This window comes from Helianthus annuus, chromosome 10, assembly GCF_002127325.2.
Source record: "Helianthus annuus cultivar XRQ/B chromosome 10, HanXRQr2.0-SUNRISE, whole genome shotgun sequence".
Taxonomy (NCBI): domain Eukaryota; kingdom Viridiplantae; phylum Streptophyta; class Magnoliopsida; order Asterales; family Asteraceae; genus Helianthus; species Helianthus annuus.
This window is the reverse complement of record NC_035442.2, coordinates 118,779,285-118,798,526: the sequence shown is the minus strand read 5'-3', so window position 1 is coordinate 118,798,526 and position 19,242 is coordinate 118,779,285. Positions and strand designations below refer to the sequence as shown.

At 36.0% G+C, this 19,242-nt stretch overlaps 2 protein-coding genes across 3 annotated transcripts; both read left to right on the top strand.

Moving 5' to 3' along the window:
• Positions 1–1,114: 1,114 nt before the first annotated feature.
• On the top strand, positions 1,115–6,156 carry LOC110885191 (ubiquitin carboxyl-terminal hydrolase 4). 2 transcript variants are annotated; one of them, XM_022132880.2, is made up of 7 exons: positions 1,312–1,448; positions 2,233–2,354; positions 2,483–2,599; positions 2,674–2,772; positions 2,877–3,065; positions 4,744–4,925; positions 5,467–6,156. In XM_022132880.2, the coding sequence occupies exons 2-7, from the start codon at positions 2,298–2,300 to the stop codon at positions 5,870–5,872; spliced, it is 1,050 nt and encodes a 349-aa protein (XP_021988572.1). In that variant the 5' UTR covers positions 1,312–1,448; positions 2,233–2,297; the 3' UTR covers positions 5,873–6,156. The 2 variants fall into 2 exon arrangements, with proteins under 2 accessions (XP_021988571.1, XP_021988572.1); XM_022132879.2 differs by lacking the exon at positions 2,233–2,354 and having other exon boundaries at positions 1,115–1,448.
• A 12,035-nt stretch (positions 6,157–18,191) lies between these two features.
• On the top strand, positions 18,192–18,665 carry LOC110881808 (36.4 kDa proline-rich protein-like). Its single transcript, XM_022129959.1, has one exon. It carries the CDS (start codon positions 18,192–18,194, stop codon positions 18,663–18,665), a length of 474 nt encoding a protein of 157 aa, XP_021985651.1.
• Positions 18,666–19,242: the final 577 nt, after the last annotated feature.

Genomic DNA, 19,242 nt, shown 5'->3' with positions numbered 1-19,242 from the left:
ATAATGGATACGAAAATAGAACTGACTAATCAACATATGCTCTGATACCACATGTTGGTCAGTTCTGTTTTAGGCATAATGAAAAACATGAAAACATACCTTTGATTGCATCAGTACAGGCCAGCAGAGAATCCAGGTGGAGACCGGGCAATAGTGTTCGACATGATTGTCAGCTTGATCTGGTTCCTCCTTAGGGTGCAATCTAATGATGGTGATAAGAGAAACCGATAAAGGGTAATCGGCTATGGAAAGGAGGTCGAATTGATGTTATGAGTAATTAGGGTTTTGTGTAATTGTCTAACCCTTTAACCTCCATATTATTCTCCTTATATATGCACCCAGGAGGAAACCCTAATTAGTTAATAAGGGTAATTAGGCCCATCAACAATTACCAACATTATATAATAGGATTGTTATATATTTTGATCCATATAATGTAAATGATTAGAATGGCTACTAGATTAAATATAAAATAATATATTTAATCTTACATTATGTGTCGGTCTAATTTCTCCGTGTTAAGACGACGCAACTTCAATATTGGTGGTCCTTAGTTGTGGTGTGATATTGGTGCTATTTGTTACAGTTTTACGCGCTAACAGGCAGGGGGTGGTGCTTAATACTAGTTTTATTTATTTTTTAAATTATCAATATATTTTTTTTGAACATCAGTGTGGGCTTAATAATAGTTTTATTTATTTTTTAAAGAGTTAATTGCTCGAATGGTCCCTGTGGTTTCAAGTTTTTTCACGTTTAGTCCCCACCTTTTGAAAATAGCAGGTATGCTCCTTATGGTTTGTCATTTTGTTACTCGGATAGTCCCTGAGTAGATGTCAGTTAGTTTAAAAAATAGCAGGTATGCTCCCTATGGTTTGTCATTTTGTTACTCGGATAGTCCCCAGAGTAAATGTTGGGGGACTATCCGAGTAACAAAATGACAAACCATAGGGAACATACATGCTATTTTCAAAAGGTGGGGACTAAACATGAAAAAATGTGAAACCACAGGGACCATCCGAGCAATTAACTCTTTTTTAAATTATCAATCTATTTTTTTTTTTTTTTTTTTGAACATGAGTGTTAAAAACATAAAATAATGAAGCATACATACACTAGAATTTATGATACACACATGAGATGAGAGGAGAGGAGTCAACTTGAAAGAAAGAATCAAAGTTTGATAAACAATAAAACCCGATCAAACTGTTTCCAAATATAAAACCCTAATCACCCAAATTCATCAAATCGATATCAATTTCCTCAAATTCTCCTCTTCATCGCTCAATTTATTGAGAGAAATAGAGGAATTTTGGTATCTGGTTGATGGTCTCATGGGCGCAACGGGGTCTAAGCTCGAGAAAGCTCTAGGAGACCAGTTTCCTGAAGGCGAACGCTATTTTGGACTCGAAAACTTCGGTAACACTTGCTATTGTAACAGCGTCTTGCAGGTTTCTTTCCATTTATTCCACTTTTTACTGGTTATTCATTCAATATTATGTTATTTAGGGTTTGTGTTTGAGAATTAGAGTTAACTTGTTTGTGGATTATGCTACTTGTTGTTGCAAAGAGGAAATTAAGGGAATATTTTGTGAAATTGGAGCATAGTTGTCAATAGGGACAAGTTACCTGTATATGCTAGTTAGCGATAGCGATTAAACAGCATAGCGAGCGCTATTTTATATGTATATTTTATAAAAGAAATAAAAATATTAATAAAAAATACAAAAATCTCGCTGTTTGATGCTAAATCCTATATCCGCTTCTTTGCGGGCGCTATTGACATCTATGAATTGTAGTATTATGATATGGAAGATTGGTGAAGGAATAGGAGTGTCTGTTTTGAACACTTGATAATTTGCGAATCTCGGTTTTACGTTGAGGTTGCTGACTGCTGGTTCCATTAGTTGTTATTTATACAAGTTTTGAAATTGCCATGACTTGCCAGTATGTGATTGGTATCGTGGTGGCGTTTGGATTGCGTTTGGCTTTTTGTTTGTGATTATAACAATTGAAACTGTCTGGTTGGTTTCTTCTTCTGTTATAGTTATTATGTCTCACAATGTACTTTAATTGTTATATTGTGAAGTATTGTTTAAAAAGCCATGCTTTAAATTAGCCTAGAAAATGCATAAGCAGTTACGAATATTTTGAGTTATTAAGGTTTTCTCTATAGTTAGACTGTTAACAAGTGAGTGACTTTTTAAAACATTGTGTTGCGCCTTTTTTTTAAAGTACTAGTCATTTGAATACGCATATGAAGTCACTGCATCTAACGAGAATGATCAGTTTTGGATAAAATGTCAAACATCAACATTCTTGCAAACCATAATGCTTTTGGTTTTTGCCTTTTTAAGGTATTAATCCTTGTTATCAATTTCAAATCTCAATTATGTTTTGGTTTATTACCTTTTCGAAGTAACTTGTGCAGTTTTGATCTAACTATGTAGCTGATGATCACATATGATTTGTTCTTATTTTTCAGGCTCTATATTTCTGTGTTCCATTTCGCGAACAACTACTTGAATACTACGGGAATATTAAAAATCCAGGAGACATAGAAGAAAATCTCCTCACATGTTTGGCAGAACTGTTTATGCAGGTAAACAGTTACTAGAATACATTCTTAGTAATTTGTTTTGCTAGTTTATTAAGTAGTTTATTTCTTTTTATTAGATTAGTACACAAAAGAAGAAGACAGGCGTTGTTGCTCCAAAACGCTTTGTACAAAGAGTGAAGAAAGAAAACGAGCTTTTCCGTGGTTACATGCATCAGGTATACAGTATACCATATAGTCATATACCAGACGTTTTATTTAATTGAATATCTGAAACCTTACAAAATTTATCTTCTAACATTATATTTTCAATATGGTGTAGGATGCACATGAATTTTTGAATTTCTTGTTAAACGAACTAGTTGACATACTAGAGAAAGAAGCCAATTCGTCAAAAGGTTCAAAAGAGCATTCATCACCTTCTGAAAAGATTCCCAATGGGATACATGTTCCTCAGGCCAACGGTGTACGCAAGGAGCCCTTGGTTACTTGGGTTCACAAAAATTTTCAGGTTAGTATGAGAACTCATAATTTTATATAGAGTAAAATGCCATTTTCGTCCCTGAGGTTTGGCCAGTTTGTGACTTTCGTCCAAAGGTTTGTTTTTTCGCATTTGGATCTAAAAGGTTTGAAATCTTGATTCGGCTCGTTAACTCCATCCATTTTTCTCGGTTAAGTCAAGGATATTTCCAGCTTTTTTTAACTTAAAGGGCAATTCGGTCTTTTTCACTTTATGTACAAACATTTAGCATAATGTACAAGTATTCAAAAGACCAAATTGCCCTTTAAGTGAACAAAAAAGACGAAAATACCTCTGACTTAACAGAGAAAAAAGGATGGAGTTAGAGTCCGGATGAAAATGGCAAGATTTCAAACCCTTTGGATCCAGATGTGAAAAAACAAACCTTTGGACAAAAGTCGCCAAAATTGCCAAACCTCAGGGACGAAAATGGCATTTTACTCTTATATATAAAACATACTAGGTTATAACCCCGTGTATTACACGGGTTGAATAAATGAATTTTATATACCTAATAATAAAACATTATCTTTTTAAAACCTCCTTTATTGCACGGGTTGAAGAAATGTAATTTTATATATTAAATAATAAAATAAGTTATATCTATAAGAATCATATGTATTGTACGGGTTGAATAAATGTAATATTATATACCAAATAATAAAAAAATATATATCTTTCAAACCATTGTATTACACGGGTTGAATAAATGTAATATTGTTTACCAAATAATAAAAAAGTTATATTTTTAAAAACCCCCGTGTATTACATGAGTTGAATAAATATGATTTTATAGACCAAAGAATAAAAAAAATATTTAAAAAAACTAACGGATTTTTTTATATTTAAAGTACGATAAGATTGAATATTAATCTGAACTAACGGATTTTTTTATATTTAAAGTATGATAAGATTGAATATTAATCTTTATTTATTTAGTTAATATAAGATTGAAAAATCATATGATTGAATAGGTGGGAGGTTGTATGATGATAAATCGGTTAACCGTACTGAATGATAAAGATAATAGTGATTGTTGAACAAATTAATTAATCGAATTTAAAAGAAACATATGTGATGTTAGGTGGATTTTTTCTTAGTTATTTGTATTAATTTAGATTAAATATTATTATTATTAGTATTATTAATAACTTCATTCAATTATTTGATTGATTTTATATGTTTTTAAACAGATAAATAATAATAATAATAATAATAATAATAATAATAATAATAATAATAATAATAATAATAATAATAATAATAATCACATTAACAAACTTGTTCTTATAAGTCTTCGTGAAGTTTTATGTCTGTTTTAAATTTACTTAAAACCACAGGGACTATTCCTGACAAAGTCCCAAACTTTTGAAACAATTCAACTGCCTTATTCTTCTTCTACGATATTCAGGCCAGGCATTTGCTTTTATATGTTTTTAAACAGATAAATAATAGTAATAATATTTGATATTATTGTTATTTGAATTTAGGATTAAATTTTAATCAATTAAATGAGAAATTGACAAGTGTCCTAAAACGGGTTTCTTTTATTATATAGTATAGATTATATTTGTGTAATTTATTTTTAAATATATACATGTACTGATCCTAATGAGGACTTGAGGCTGTTGCTGCTTTTGTTCACTGGTTGCTGTGGCTTTAAATTCAGGGTATACTTACAAATGAAACAAAGTGTTTGAGGTGCGAGACTGTGACCGCAAGGGACGAGACGTTTTTAGATTTAAGCCTTGATATCGAACAGAACAGTTCAATTACAAGCTGTTTAAAGAACTTCAGCTCCACTGAAACCTTGAATGCTGAGGATAAATTTTTCTGTGACAAATGCTGCAGGTTGCTACTTTCTCCACAAATTCATATATTTGTTTAGAGTAAAAAATGCTATTTTCATCCCTGTGGTTTGGCCAGTTTTGCGACTTTCATTCAAAGGTTTGTTTTGCCGCATTTGGATCCAAAAGATATGAAATCTTGCCATTTTCATCCGGCTCGTTAACTCCATCCATTTTTACGTTAAGTCAGGGGTAATTTCGCCATTTTTGTAACTTAAAAGGGCAATTCAGGTTTTTAGGGGTATTCAGTCTTTTACATAAAGTGAAAAAGACCAGATTGCCTTTTAAGTTAACAAAAAAGACGGAAATACCTCTGACTTAACGGAAAAAAATGGATGCACTTAACGAGCCGGATGAAAATGGCAAGATTTTAAACCTTTTGGATCCAGATGCGGAAAACCAAACCTTTGAATGAAAGTCGCAAAACTGGCCAAACCTCAGGGACGAAAATAGCGTTTTACTCATTTGTTTATTTTGAGTTCTCTATGTATCTCAAAATTATTTTCAAGAATCAAATGTTTAATTGCTTCTTTTACTTGGCTCAGTTTGCAGGAAGCACAAAAGAGGATGAAGATCAAGAAACCGCCACACATCTTGGTTATACACTTAAAGCGGTTCAAGTACATGGAACAGTTGGGCAGGTACAAAAAGTTATCATATCGTGTCGTTTTTCCTCTCGAGCTGAAGCTGACCAACACCATGGAAGATGCTGACTGTGAGTACTCGTTATTTGGAGTGGTGGTTCATGTCGGCAGTGGGCCCAACCATGGCCATTATGTAAGTCTGGTCAAAAGCCACAACCACTGGCTGTTCTTTGATGACGAAAATGTAGAAATGATTGACGAATCTGCTGTTCAAACCTCATTTGGGTCAGCCCAAGAGTACGCAAGCAACACTGATCATGGGTACATTCTGTTCTATGAGAGTCTCGCTGCCAACAGTGATCGTTAAATGGTGTTTTGTGTTTTTTGGTTTTTGTGGTATCATCCATCATATAGGGGGGGGGGGGGGGATTTGGGATTATTAGATGAGAAGAAAGTTGAGATGGGTTTGATGTACAGTTGATGCTGCTATAACTATTTGGTTTCATCCGTTTTTAGTTGTAACAATAAAGATGCATATGTGGATGATAGCGAACACGTCGTTTTAAACACTAATACGATCATCAAAGACAACGATGATAAGTCCCTTGACGGGTTGAGAAATGTTAATTCATCGTCTTGTTTCTTGTTTTGTATCGTTGTCTAACATTCTTGTGTTGTGGTTGTATATGGAATAACGAAGCCATAATCGTGTTGAATGTTGTTCATATACGAAGAAAACTGAGATTTTGTTCTGATGTGTTAAAAGGTTATGGTGCTGAAACTGCACACTAAAAACTGTATCGTATTTGTTTAACTGTGATTAAGATGAGTATGTAATTGTGCAACGATAATTGCTTCTCTAACGTGCGTTGTTATTAAAGCACTACGGACACGTGATTATGCCTTTCATGTGTTTTCCAGTTTGCTCTTAACCAGTTCCATATACTTTAAATATAGCACTCTGGTGTAAAGGAACTAATGCGATCAAGCGAAAGAGACCATTCCGCTGAAGTTGAAGACAAAGCTGAAGGTAGATACGAAGCACTGAGCGGAACCAATGCTCAAATCATCAACTTAGTACTTGTTAGGAATATTGTAATTATTATCTCTGCAGATTGGATCATTAGTTAGGCTTCATCATATTCATATAAATGTGTACAAAGTACATATTATGAGATACATTTGTATGAATATGATGAAGCTTAACTAATGATCTAATCTGCAGAGATAATAACTACAATATTTGGCACCACCACATATTCATATAATCTTGAGCCTTCCAAACATCACGATTATATGAATATGATGACATAAGTGGTAAAAAACAGGAGTAAACTTGGTTAAAATTGACAGGAAATCAAAAGCTATGCACTAAGATGTATCATTTGCCTAAAAAGTTGTAAAAAGAGAATAGTAAATTTTGTGTTTGGCTCCGACATTGCCAAATATGGTTATAAACTAAAGAGTTAATTACTGCTTTCGTTCATGTAGTTTGTCAAAAATCGCTCTTTCAGTCCATTAGTTTAAAAATTGCGATTTCAGTCCCTGTGGTTTCACTTTCGTAACCATTTAAGTCCACCGAGTAACCATTTCAGTCCTTGTACTTGACAGAATAATGGATTGAAATGGTTACGAAAGCGAAAACACAGGGACTGAAATGGTTACCAAAGTGAAACCACATGGACTAAAATCACAATTTTTAAACTAATGGATAATGGACTGAAGATTTTTGACAAACCACAGGGAAGAAAACAGTAATTAACTCTAAACTAAAAAATATGTATTTTAACAACTTTTATGTCTTACAAACATTAAACTTCTGAGTACAAAATATCTAGATTGACAAAAGTTTATAAATAATTTCTATATTAGATATATTAGTAATAAAAGGCATATAAATTACCAAATAAGGTGAAATTATTTGTTCATCAACAAATATACTCTTTTCTTTCAGTTTCATCTCTGATTGTGTCCATTAAGCCACTTGTTTGTCAAAGGTATTTGTTGGAATTGGCTATTCGAATCTATGTTTAGATTTCTATTTTTGGTTTTGTTTAGTTGAATTTTGTCCCCTGCTAGTGTATATTTTGTTTGCAATACTTATCGATTTATACTATATGATAATGTATGGGTGAGGGATCTCTTAAGATACCTGAAAAAATAAGAACTTTTTTCTCTCAATTTATAAATACACCCCTAAAATAAGGGTATATTGGTTTTTGAGACAATAATTATATTTTAGTACTCCATCTTATTACACTTAAATCCATAAGTTTTAACATAATTATGAGTAATTAGTTATACTTTTCTCCCTCCACTACAAACTTATAATTCTTTTACCTAAGAGTTAATTGCTAGATTCGTCCCTGAGGTTTTACACAAATTGCTAGATCAGTCCAAAATCAACTTTTGTTGCTAAAACAGTCATTGGCTATGTTTTCTTTTGCTAATACAGTCCAAAAACCCAACGCCGTTCAATGCTTCCGTTAATGTAAGGGTAAAAGTGACATTTCTCTTTCTTTTATTTTATCTTTCTATTAAACCGTCTCCCACACAAACCCAAACCCAAACACAAACACAAAGTTTATGAAGCCACTGAATCGTCCCCAGAACCCTAATCAATCGTCTCCCACACGAAGATGAATGATAATTGGAGCTACTGGTGTGTTCGAGACCACGAGTCTCCTTTTAATCCAACTGTAGAGTATGATATGTTGATTCCCATTGTTTGATTAAACCCTAAGCCACTGATTTGTATAATGTTCTAATCTTCTTTGTGATTTGTTGATTTCAGTTAAACACCCAGATTGTTTCAGTCTAAAGTTTCATCATGGTGGAAGTTTTGCTGATTTTCCATACATTAAGTATGAGGGTGGTTTTGTATCTTACATTGACAAGGTGAACTCTGATTTGTTTTCGGTTATGAGTATGAATGATATGCTTGTTTCTTTGGGGTATTCAGATGAAGATATTGTAACTTACCATTTCAAAGTACCTGAAGAAGAAAGTTTGGACTTAGGGTTGAGGCCATTGGGTAATGATTCAGATGTTCTTAATTTGATTAAGTATGCTGAATTAACTAAAGTAATGGAAGTGTATGTTGAACACCTAGAGACTTACCCTAGGATTGTTAGCCAAGATCAAGGTCAGGTAACACAAGAGCCAACATTGGCGGAATTGAGTGATGACAGTGATGGGGGTAGAGGTAGTGATGAATTTGATGAGTGTAGTGATGAATCTAATGAGGGTAGTGATAATTCTGTTGAGGGTAGGGATGAATCTGATGAGGGTAGTGATCCAGATTACATTGTTGATGAAAATAACATAGTTGAAGAAGTTATTGTAGATGACATGGAATTATTTAGAGCTGCAGTTGAGCATGAGTCTGTTGAAGATGAGCAAGTGCCAACTGAAGATGTAGAAAATGAAGTCGATGAGGATTTTCAAGGATAACTAGAGCCTGATGATGACACCCCACTGCAATGAGTGATTAGGGATGTTAGGAAGAAGAAAAATAAATGTCAGTATTCATTAGATTCTCCATTTTATGTAGGGCAGGCTTTCTATGACAAAGAAGAGCTTATTGATTTGATCAAAGCACATGATGTGCATACAAGGAGGCAACTACACATACAAAAAAAATGACTTGTCAAGATGTCGTGTGGTTTGTATGGGTGGGAATCTTAACATTGATGCTTGTCTAGATAAAGGTAAAGGGGATGGGACATGTGCATCAAAGATTACACATGGTGGGCCCAGTATTAGTGAGGGTAATTTGGGAAAAAGGCATAAAAGGATGAAGAAGGTAGGTGTAAACTTTAATTCTGTTCCAAAAACCAGAAAAAAATATCCAGAACCCATATGTCACTGGTCACTGCATATTTCTAGGAAGGACAACAAAGGAGGTTGGAGTGTCAAGACATACAAAAAAGAGCATGAATGCTTGCAGACCAGGGATGTTAATCTGTGTACTGTTGGCTGGTTATCCAAGCATACTGAACAAACCATTAGAACAAATCCAACTATACCATTAAGATCTCTTCAAGAAGAATTGGTTAAGAAGTACCAGATTGAGTTGACTGTAAACCAGATTTTTAGAGCCAAGACTATGGCAACTCAGAAGATCCAAGGAGACTTTGAAGCTCAGCATAAGATCCTAAGAGATTACTATGAAGAGTTGCTTAGAGTTGATCCTGAATCAACTGTGAAGGTGGCTGTGGAACAAGAGTTTAACCCAACTAGTGAAACAAGGCAATTTAAGAGGATATATATTTGTCTAGGTGCACTCAAGAGGGGATTTAAAGCTGGTATAAGGGACTTGCTGGGAGTGGATGGTTGCTTCTTAAAGGGTCATTTTCCTGATCAGATATTAACAGCAGTTGCTCCAGATGGTAACAGTGGCATCTACCCAGTTGCATATGCACTAGTAGAGGCTGAGAATAAGGATTCATAGACGTGGTTCTTTCAGATGTTGGGTGAAGATTTGGGGCTTACTGCATCTAGTAATTTCACCTTTATTAGTGACAGGCAAAAGGTAATATGTTTGTGTATTTTGTTTTGTTTTAAATTGGTAGTAATTTGAATCTGTTTGTGTGTTAGGGTTTAATTCATGCTATAGCCCAAGTTTTCCCAGCTGCAGAGCACAGGCACTGCTTGAGACACATCCATGACAACATGAAAGCAACCTGGAGGGGTGACTTATACAAAAACTTGTTGTATGGAGTAGCTAGTGCATCCACAACACAAGCATATGAGAAGGCCATGCAGAAAGTGTTAACTGAGAGTAAGGATTTGCATGATTGGATGCTGAAAAATGAACCAAAACACTGGTGCAGGGCATTTTTCTCGGGTAATTAATTTAATACAGTTGTTTAAGTAAAATTATATATATTAAGCTTTTTAATGGCTTCATAATGAACTGCAGGAAGAGCTAAATGTGATATGATCCTGAATAATCATTGTGAAGTTTTTAATAAACAACTTTTGAATGGATGAGACAAACCAATTATCACCTGTTTGGAGCAGATTAGAGAGTATCTGATGAAGAGGATTGTTATTGTCCATAGAATGATTGCATCAAGTAAAGGGCTACTAACACCCAATGCAACCACCGAGTTTGAGGAAATCAAGAGAGATGCAGTTGATTGCACTGTTATATGGTGTGGACCATCCAGGTATCAAGTGTCTGGGCCACATATCACAGAACAAAGGATTGTAAATATGGAAGAAAGAACTTGCAGTTGCCGAAGATGGGACTTAACTGCTATGCCATGTAGGCATGCAGTTTCTTGCATTTGGAAGATGAGGATGAATGGACGTGGTGATGGAATACCAGAAAGGTATGTTGATAGATGCTATTGGGTTGACACATGGAAGGCTGTGTATATGAATACAATAGAGCCCATAAATGGCAGGGACATGTGGCCAGTTTCTAGATGCCCAACCACATTAGTTGCACCAAAGTATCATAAACAAGCTGGGAGGCCTAAGAAGAAAAGAAAGAAGTCTGCTGTCGAGCTTGAAGAATTGAAGAAAAATGTTGAAACAGGTCCAAAATTGCCAAGGAAGGCAAACTCATTAAGTTGTGGATTGTGTGGTGCAAAGGGACATAACAGAAGAAGATGTAAAAATGGTGGAGCAACAGGTGGTGATGGAAGTGTTGAAGGTGCTTAGAAGAGTTTGGTAATAGAATAGGCTGTTTGTTTTTGTTTGGTTGACTTTTTTGTCGGATGCACAACTGGTACTTGTTTTTTGTATGGTCCATTTATTTGGATGACATTGTCACTTATTTTGGTATCAATGTATGGTTAGTTTGATTAACATGTGCAGCGCCAGCAATAACACTCATTAACAACAATATTTGATAATCCAAGTAACAATCAAGATTCATTAACTACTCCAATTGCATATAATATAATAAAATGATAATCCAAGTAACAATCAACATCATTTTAAGCCTTATGTTCTTTAATTTCAACTTTCTTGCATCATCTTCCAGCATCATAATCTTGTTATGCAACACTCTTGAATTTTCTTCATGCTGATTAACAGTGTTTCAGCAGCCCTTGGATCACCACATCATTCTTATGTGAAATTGATCCCTCTGCCCAATAAACAAAGCCGCATCCACGTCCGTTTGCATGTGATTATTAGAATCACCTCAGATTTAACATAACGATACCAATTTTCTCTTAACAAAATTACACATGCTTACCCGTTTATCGCAGCAGTAGAATCGTCTCCCAGGGTTCGATTGAGTCAACGATGTTCGAATTACAGTTGGAGCCCCGCATTTGCAAACCACCATGTCGAGCTTGAAGGATGTGGGAATTAGGGTTTATGGGGTTAAAAGGGGGTATCGCAGGTGATGTTGAAGATGTGTGATGTTTATATTGGAGTTTTAAAGACAATATACTAAATGGAAAAATATTTAAAAGGAAAATGACAACTTTGCCCCCTGTTAAATGCTATATTTGAACGATGTTGGGTTTTTGGACTGTATTAGCAAAAGAAAACATAGCCAATGACAGTTTTAGCAACAAAAGTTGATTTTGGACTAATCTAGCAATTTGTGTAAAACCTTAGGGACGAATCTAGCAATTTTCTCTTTACCTAATCTTGTCGTATCTTATAAACTATAATGCTTTTAAAAAACCTAAAAGTACTGTGACGACCTACTCATTTTTGTCGACGTTTCAATAGTTGTCTTGGTCAGTATTGACGTGTGGATCAAAAGGTACAAGTAGATAATGCCTTAGTGTACAAGTGATTAAGGCCCAACGTACTTAGTCATTATCTCAGAATGTTTAATAGCTACAGAATGCCTTATATATATATATATATATATATATATATTTTTAAATTATACCATGTAAACGAGTATTTTATTCTCTTTTATTGCTATAGTTTTTAAATTAAAAAAATTGATATGTTACGTGACTAACAGTGTCTAAGGGTGAGTAACAACTGAATCGTTAACTGAAATCAACCAAAAATTGAGTTAACTGAAAATTGATTAACCGAAACCTGAATTAACCAAAAACGGTTATCGATTTTTTTGTACCCTCATTTAACCAAAAATAACTAAACCGAACCATTCATATTTTCACATATTTCTAGCTTTTATACCTTCAGTTCATGTATTTCATATTTATACGCTCATTTTATGTATTTATACACCCATTTCATGTACCTATATATCCATGTCATGGGTATTTATACCTAAATTTCATGTATTTCTAATCAAAAGTTTTAGCCCAAGTTTGGTTTTTGCTATTAACTAAATTAAATGAATCAAACCAAAAACCATCAATCTAACTGAATTGTAACAACCTGACTTTCCGGGTAAAGTCAAAGTCAAAGTCAAGGTCAAGTCATGTTGTTACTCAGATCTGACGTTTCGTGCTTAATTGACTTGTACTCTCGAGATTCCGATTATCGCTATGGGTCGACTATGTTAAACGATATTTTTAAATTATGTTTTACAACGGATTCACAACGCTTATTCAAAACGTAGTTATCGCATTTAACGACACATACTATTTAAACGCATTTTATCGAATATTACATCGCATGTTTATACTAAACGCTATCGCATCGCAATCTCATCGCAACTCAAATCGCAGATTTACTTTTATGCATATTACGTGTTATGTGTGATTACTTGTTTAATGTTATGTGGTTATCTCATCGCAACGCTTACTCGCAACTCGCTTAAACGCAACGCAACGCTTAACTAATGAAACGAAAGTTGGAAAACCAACTCGCACAAGCCGTCTGATCGAATGATCATTCGATCGAATGATCATCCGACCGGATGACCATCCGACCGGATGACCATCCGACCGGATGACCAGCTGACCGGATGGCCATCCGATCGACTGGCTATCCGACCCACGCACTGCACCACCTTATCTCCCTCTCACCTATAAATACCCGCCTGTTACATCAACTGTGTGACAACCCTCATAATTACAGGTATCCGTACAATTAATTAATATTAAATTTGTGCTTAATGACTGTGCTTAATTACAACTGATAATACAAACTGCTTCATGATTTCTGTGTCATACATACATGTGCATCACATTTCATACTCTCACACCATTTAATGCATACAAACTTTAGTGACATACTTGATGCACAAGGCACAGTTAGTACAGTGGGCGGATAACTCAGAAATATACTGACAGTGCCAGTACATAGACAGACAGTGTTTTGAGGCCCAGTATGAGCCAGGGACAAGGTACTACACTAGTATGGAGTGTAGGGAAGTAAGGACCATAAAACTGCGTCACTAAGTGATAGTTTAAGTGTCGGAAAGTGCCTAAAACTCACTAATAATGCAGAATTCTGCATTATTTATCAAAAATTCAGCATTTTATTATGCTAGTAATGTGCACAAATATGGCAAAATAGTCCTGTATGCTTTCCTAAGTGCCGGGAATTAAATGTGACACAAAAAGTTACATAGAAGACACTATACGGTATAACTTAACACTTTAACGGAACGGTATCTACCCGAACAACCGGACATTAGCCGGAACACCAAATTTTTACCAGAAACATTGTTTTAGTATTTTTGAGCTAGTTATGGTCTTCGAATAACCCAACACACTATAAAATATGTCATACACATAATACACTAAATATTGCACTTAACCTCCTAAATATTTACCTACTATCATCAAATTTTTACAATTAACCCCCCATATGTATTTACGGTCCAAAGGACCCCACCAAGATCACCACCATACCTCCACACCTTACCTCAAGATTTTATTTCATATTTTATTAGATTGTTGCTTGATTGAGTAGCCATGATCTTGTAAGAAAAGATTATAAGTATGGAGGCCTTAGATCACAAAATCATTTCATATCTTCACTCAACATCACCCCACTCCCTCAAGCTCCCTCTCTCCCTCTCGGCTCTACATATAGCCGCCACCACCACCACCACCTTGTCACCACCATATTCATCCAATTCCAAGTTCATTCAAGTGTTAGAAGGTGATTCTTGGAGCTTGAAGCTTGTGGATCATCAAGGAGCTCTCTTACTTGCTTTTACACACCAAATTTCATCATCTTTTTCACAAGTGTTCTTCGCTAGCTTAAAGCTAGTAGTAAGATTAGTGTGATGTTGTTTTAATTATGTTGATGAATACTTGTTGATTTCTTAATAATATGATGTTGATCATCATATGGAACTTGTTAAAGTATGATTAAAAACATGGTTTAACAAGTTAGAAGGTGATTATGGGTTTACATGAAAGAATCATCTTCTTGATCAAACATGAACTTGAAAGTGAAATGATTTTCTTGTAAGGTAACAAGCCAAGTGAACTAGTAAATTTGTGAATCCAAGAATTGTGAATGCTTTTTCTAAAAGAAACCAAGTTAAAAAGATGATTCTTGAATGATCATGGTTTTTATTCAACTTAAACTATTTTTAGGGGAAAGACAAATAAATAAACCCTAGAGAAATAAGAAAATGATATGGATAAACATTTTTGTAAATTATGTTTACAAGTTGTAAACACCAAACCTTTGCAAGAATGAGATTTTATAAGAAGTAAACACACTTTGGAGGGTAACTAAACCCACTAAACACTTTACCAAGTTACTACGCGTTTTTTATGGAAAATCAAGTTCATGTTACTATGTAAAGTGTATAGTTTTTGCACTTGGGAAGTGTAGTTTGATTATTGATTGTTGGGTTGATTTTTGGAAAAGAAAATGATATGCTTAATAGCATGGACACCTCCGTTTTTAGGGGAAACTATGGCGAAATTTTCTAAAAATCCCAACACTTAGAAATTATTTTCTAACAAGTGTTTACAAATATGTTTTAAACTATGTTTTTCAAATAGAAAACTCGCCATAATTTTTGTAACAAAAATACAAAGTATCGGAGGTTGGTTTTGTACATGAAAATGGTTAAATATATATTTAGAATATATATTTTGTACTAAAACGCTTGTGTGAATGTTTATATGATTTGTGAACTAGTTATATTATTTTAGGGTAAAATAATGTAACATATCAAAACACCATTACATTTACAACTCCAAAATAATACAAAAAAAAATCGCAAGGAATAAATATTTAAGTTACACACTTGGTATTGTGAAACCGAACGCAAAAACGTAACTTACGAATACATTTTTGGTGAATATTATTTTGGATACAAGAAGTGAAAATATATTATTTTGGGAAAAATATATATGTTTTTGAATACATTATTTTTGACAAATAAGTTGTATATATATTCTAAGCGGGACTTAAAGATATAATATTTCGGAGCTACAATATACATGTATAAATACCCCCATCCTTGGGAAGGAAATACAGAAATATATACTTGAGAAGTATTAATACAAAATATTGGTTAAACAATTATTCTGAAACCAAATATAATTTAAAGTTAAAATAATTATTATTTTAACAAATAATTATAACTTGGAATAATATTCGAAGACACAAGAAACGTAACTCAAAAACCTTCATACTAAGCAAAGGCACGGCCCGTTCGTCCAATAGGCATTAGTACGTTGTAGGTTGTCGTGTAGCTGACAGAGCTTGAGTTACGAGCAGGAGACGCACTACAGTGAGTTCATGCCCCCCTTTACTTTTAACTGTTTTCTGTTTTATACTTTGGGGGTGAAATACATGTTACGATTATTACAAACGTTTATTACATGGTATGATTAGCTTAAGGAGGGTTTACTACTAGATCATGTGAAGGGTGGGTACGACACTTAAGGCCATCAATCCTCGTTGTAGGACTAAGGGACATGAGTGATAGATCTATTTGGGTGTAGCGAGCCCATACCCATGAGGCCGGGGTGGCCCATAGTGGTGACTATGTCTTCCAGCTGGAAGCCCAGTACAAATTTGCTAGGTTTGAGTCTTCCTGCACCATTTCACACATACCATTGGCTTTGCAACCCATTGGTGATCTCTTTTTCCTTAATTGCTACATACCAGGGACATTCATACATACAGACATACCTTAAAGTTTATACACACAGACATACACATGAACTCGCTCAACTTTTGTTAATTTTTCAAATTACATGTATTTCAGGGAATTAATCGGATCTGGCAAGTGATGCATGTCAGTCAAGCTGCGTACTAAATAAAAGATGTTATCCATGGGCGTCGAGTTTAAGGGGTGTATCTCATTCCTTGACGGGATACATGCCTCTAAATTCGGGTTTCTATTTAAGTGCTTTTGTTGAGCCTTTGTGAACTCGTTTAGTCATCATGGTTTGTAACTTATTTCGGTATGGATGTTTTCAGACAATGTTGTTGTAGTATTTTCTAAACTCTTTTAATGGATAAACATCTCGTGTTTTTATCATATAGCATTGTTATGATTGTTGTTATGGTATTAAGAAGTCACACCAAATAACCACGCTTCCGTAAAAGTCAGGGTGTGACAACTTGGTATCAGAGCCTCGATCATAGCGAACTAGGATCCTTTCTCGAGTCTAGACTATGATCATCAGGGCTCTCACGTAAATGTTTTCAAACATTTTTACATTGCATACACTAAACGTCCAGATCCAGGGAACAAACATTTAAAAAAAAGGCACAAATACACATTTCAAAATTTATATTTCAGTCTTAGAGACTGAGGGAGGTTCAGTCTTAGAGACTGAGGGAGGTTCAATCTTAGAGATTGGGGGAAAATTTTGTCTTAGAGACTGGGAGGTTTGGTCTTAGAGACCAGGGATTTAGTCTTGGAGACTGGGGAAGTTAGTCTTAGAGACCAGGGAGTTGGTCTTAGAGACCAGGGAGTTGGTCTTAGAGACCAGGGGGTTAGTCTTAGAGACTGGGGAAGTTTGGTCTTAGAGACCAGGGAGTTAGTCTGAAAGACTAGGGAGTTCAGTCTAAGAGGCTGGGTGGGATAGTCTGGGGAAGACTTGGATGATTACTTGCTTACATTGTTGTGACTTACATGCGTATTTGATTACATGTTGATATATGTGCATATGTGTGGTTGTGTTACAGACACCATGCCATCTTCTTCTGATAGTGGAGTGTCGGACACACTGGACCTTATAGCTATAGTATCAGACGACGAGGTTATCCCAGAGAACGAGGTTTATACATCTGACACCACGAGTACCGACGAGGATGATTTTTAGCCCTTTGCCCTACTAGATGTTGGGGACAACATGCCTTTAGCTGATGGTCTTTTTGACGGGGATCTACCTCTTATTCAGATCCCTGCCCCTCTTCCTCTCGCTGCAGTTCCTGTTGAGGATCTGCCATTCGACCCGATATTTGATAGTGACATCGATCTATTCGTCGAGGGTCCCATGGAGGATGACCAGGATGGTGGGGCCCCGATGGATGACGATATTCCACTTGCTGATATTCAGGTTGATGATCTTGTTGTCCCTGTTGTTGAGGTTCCTGATATGGAGGTTCCTTCTGAATCTTCTGGTCCAGATTCTTTTAAGTCAGTGTCATCTTCTACTCTCCATGCGCTGGGGTTACAGCGACACCCCACAGACACCGATACCGACACTGCTATGTCTGAGGCGCCCGTTCCGTAGCTGGGTTTTGGGTTCATCCCTGACTTCCCACACGATTTCGATTCAGACCAGGAGGTCGAGTTTATCCCTGAGGAGCAGCCTGCCGAGGCCCCTGTTCTTCCTGATGATCAGCTTCTTGACATGCCCGCTGATCATGAGCCTGCTTTAGCCGGCCCTTTACCTATGCACGACCCTATTCCTGATGATGTACCAGTCATTGCACCACCCGTTGTTGATGCTCCTGTAGTTGCACCACCAGTTGTTGATGTTCCAGTCGTTGCACCACCAGTTGTTGATGTTCCTGTTGTTGTTGCACCTCTGCCCGACCCGGCCCCTGTGTTTGTGGACCGTGCTCCATTTGCTACACACGTTGATCCTAGATATGCCGACACCCGTAACGGGTGGATTGAGGATGACGATGATTATCCTCCTTTTGTTCGATCAGTCACTCCCCCTGCTGCACCTATTTTTGCACCCGTTGATGTCCCACAGTTTCACCTGCACGTGTCAGACGTTCATCGTACTGATTTACCTGTCACTTTTCTTCAGGACATTCCTCCTCCCCGTCAGGGGAAGGACCTTCTACTCAGCAGCACGATCACATACCACCTATGACAGCAGCCTTTCCGTTTATACCCGCATTTGCACCTACTGCACACACTGCTTTTTCTTCTTCAGCACCCAGGGGCGAGCCATTTATGTGGTCTTTGCCCAATGTCATGCCTTTGTCAGATCCATACCATCCTTTTCATGTTGGGTATACGACGGATGATATACTTCTATCCTTGCAGTTACAGCAGGATATGTTGAGTCGGAGAGGCGCTGAGCTCGAGAGGATCCTGCGTCCTCCATCTTTTGCGGATCCATCACAGTCTGCTTTTCCACCTGCTCCACTATTTCCTTATCCGGATTTCTACATCCGATTCCTGACGATGGAGCAACAGATTGCTTGTTTGTTGCGTATTATTCATGCACTCGAGGAGGATTTGGTGCACTTGCGCCGTCTGCTTTTCATTCCTCCTCCACCTCCTCCTCCTCTCCCATCAGCTTGAGGATTTTTGGTTTGTTGCAGGTAGCCTTACTTTTGATGAGAATTCAGCTATTGAGCCTGACTACACAGCATTTTGAAGACCACATTTTGACATTATGACTTTTAACATTGACTTTTGGTTGTTGTAGATGGTTAGACGAT

Bases quoted from the DNA above. Each gene is read 5' to 3' on its own strand.
- LOC110885191 (XM_022132879.2), top strand. From the start codon at position 1,332: ATGGGCGCAACGGGGTCTAAGCTCGAGAAAGCTCTAGGAGACCAGTTT. The intron at 1,449-2,482 runs GTTTCTTTCCAT...CTTATTTTTCAG, and splicing joins ATTGTAACAGCGTCTTGCAG to GCTCTATATTTCTGTGTTCC. The intron at 2,600-2,673 runs GTAAACAGTTAC...TCTTTTTATTAG, and splicing joins TGGCAGAACTGTTTATGCAG to ATTAGTACACAAAAGAAGAA.
- LOC110881808 (XM_022129959.1), top strand. From the start codon at position 18,192: ATGCCCGCTGATCATGAGCCTGCTTTAGCCGGCCCTTTACCTATGCAC.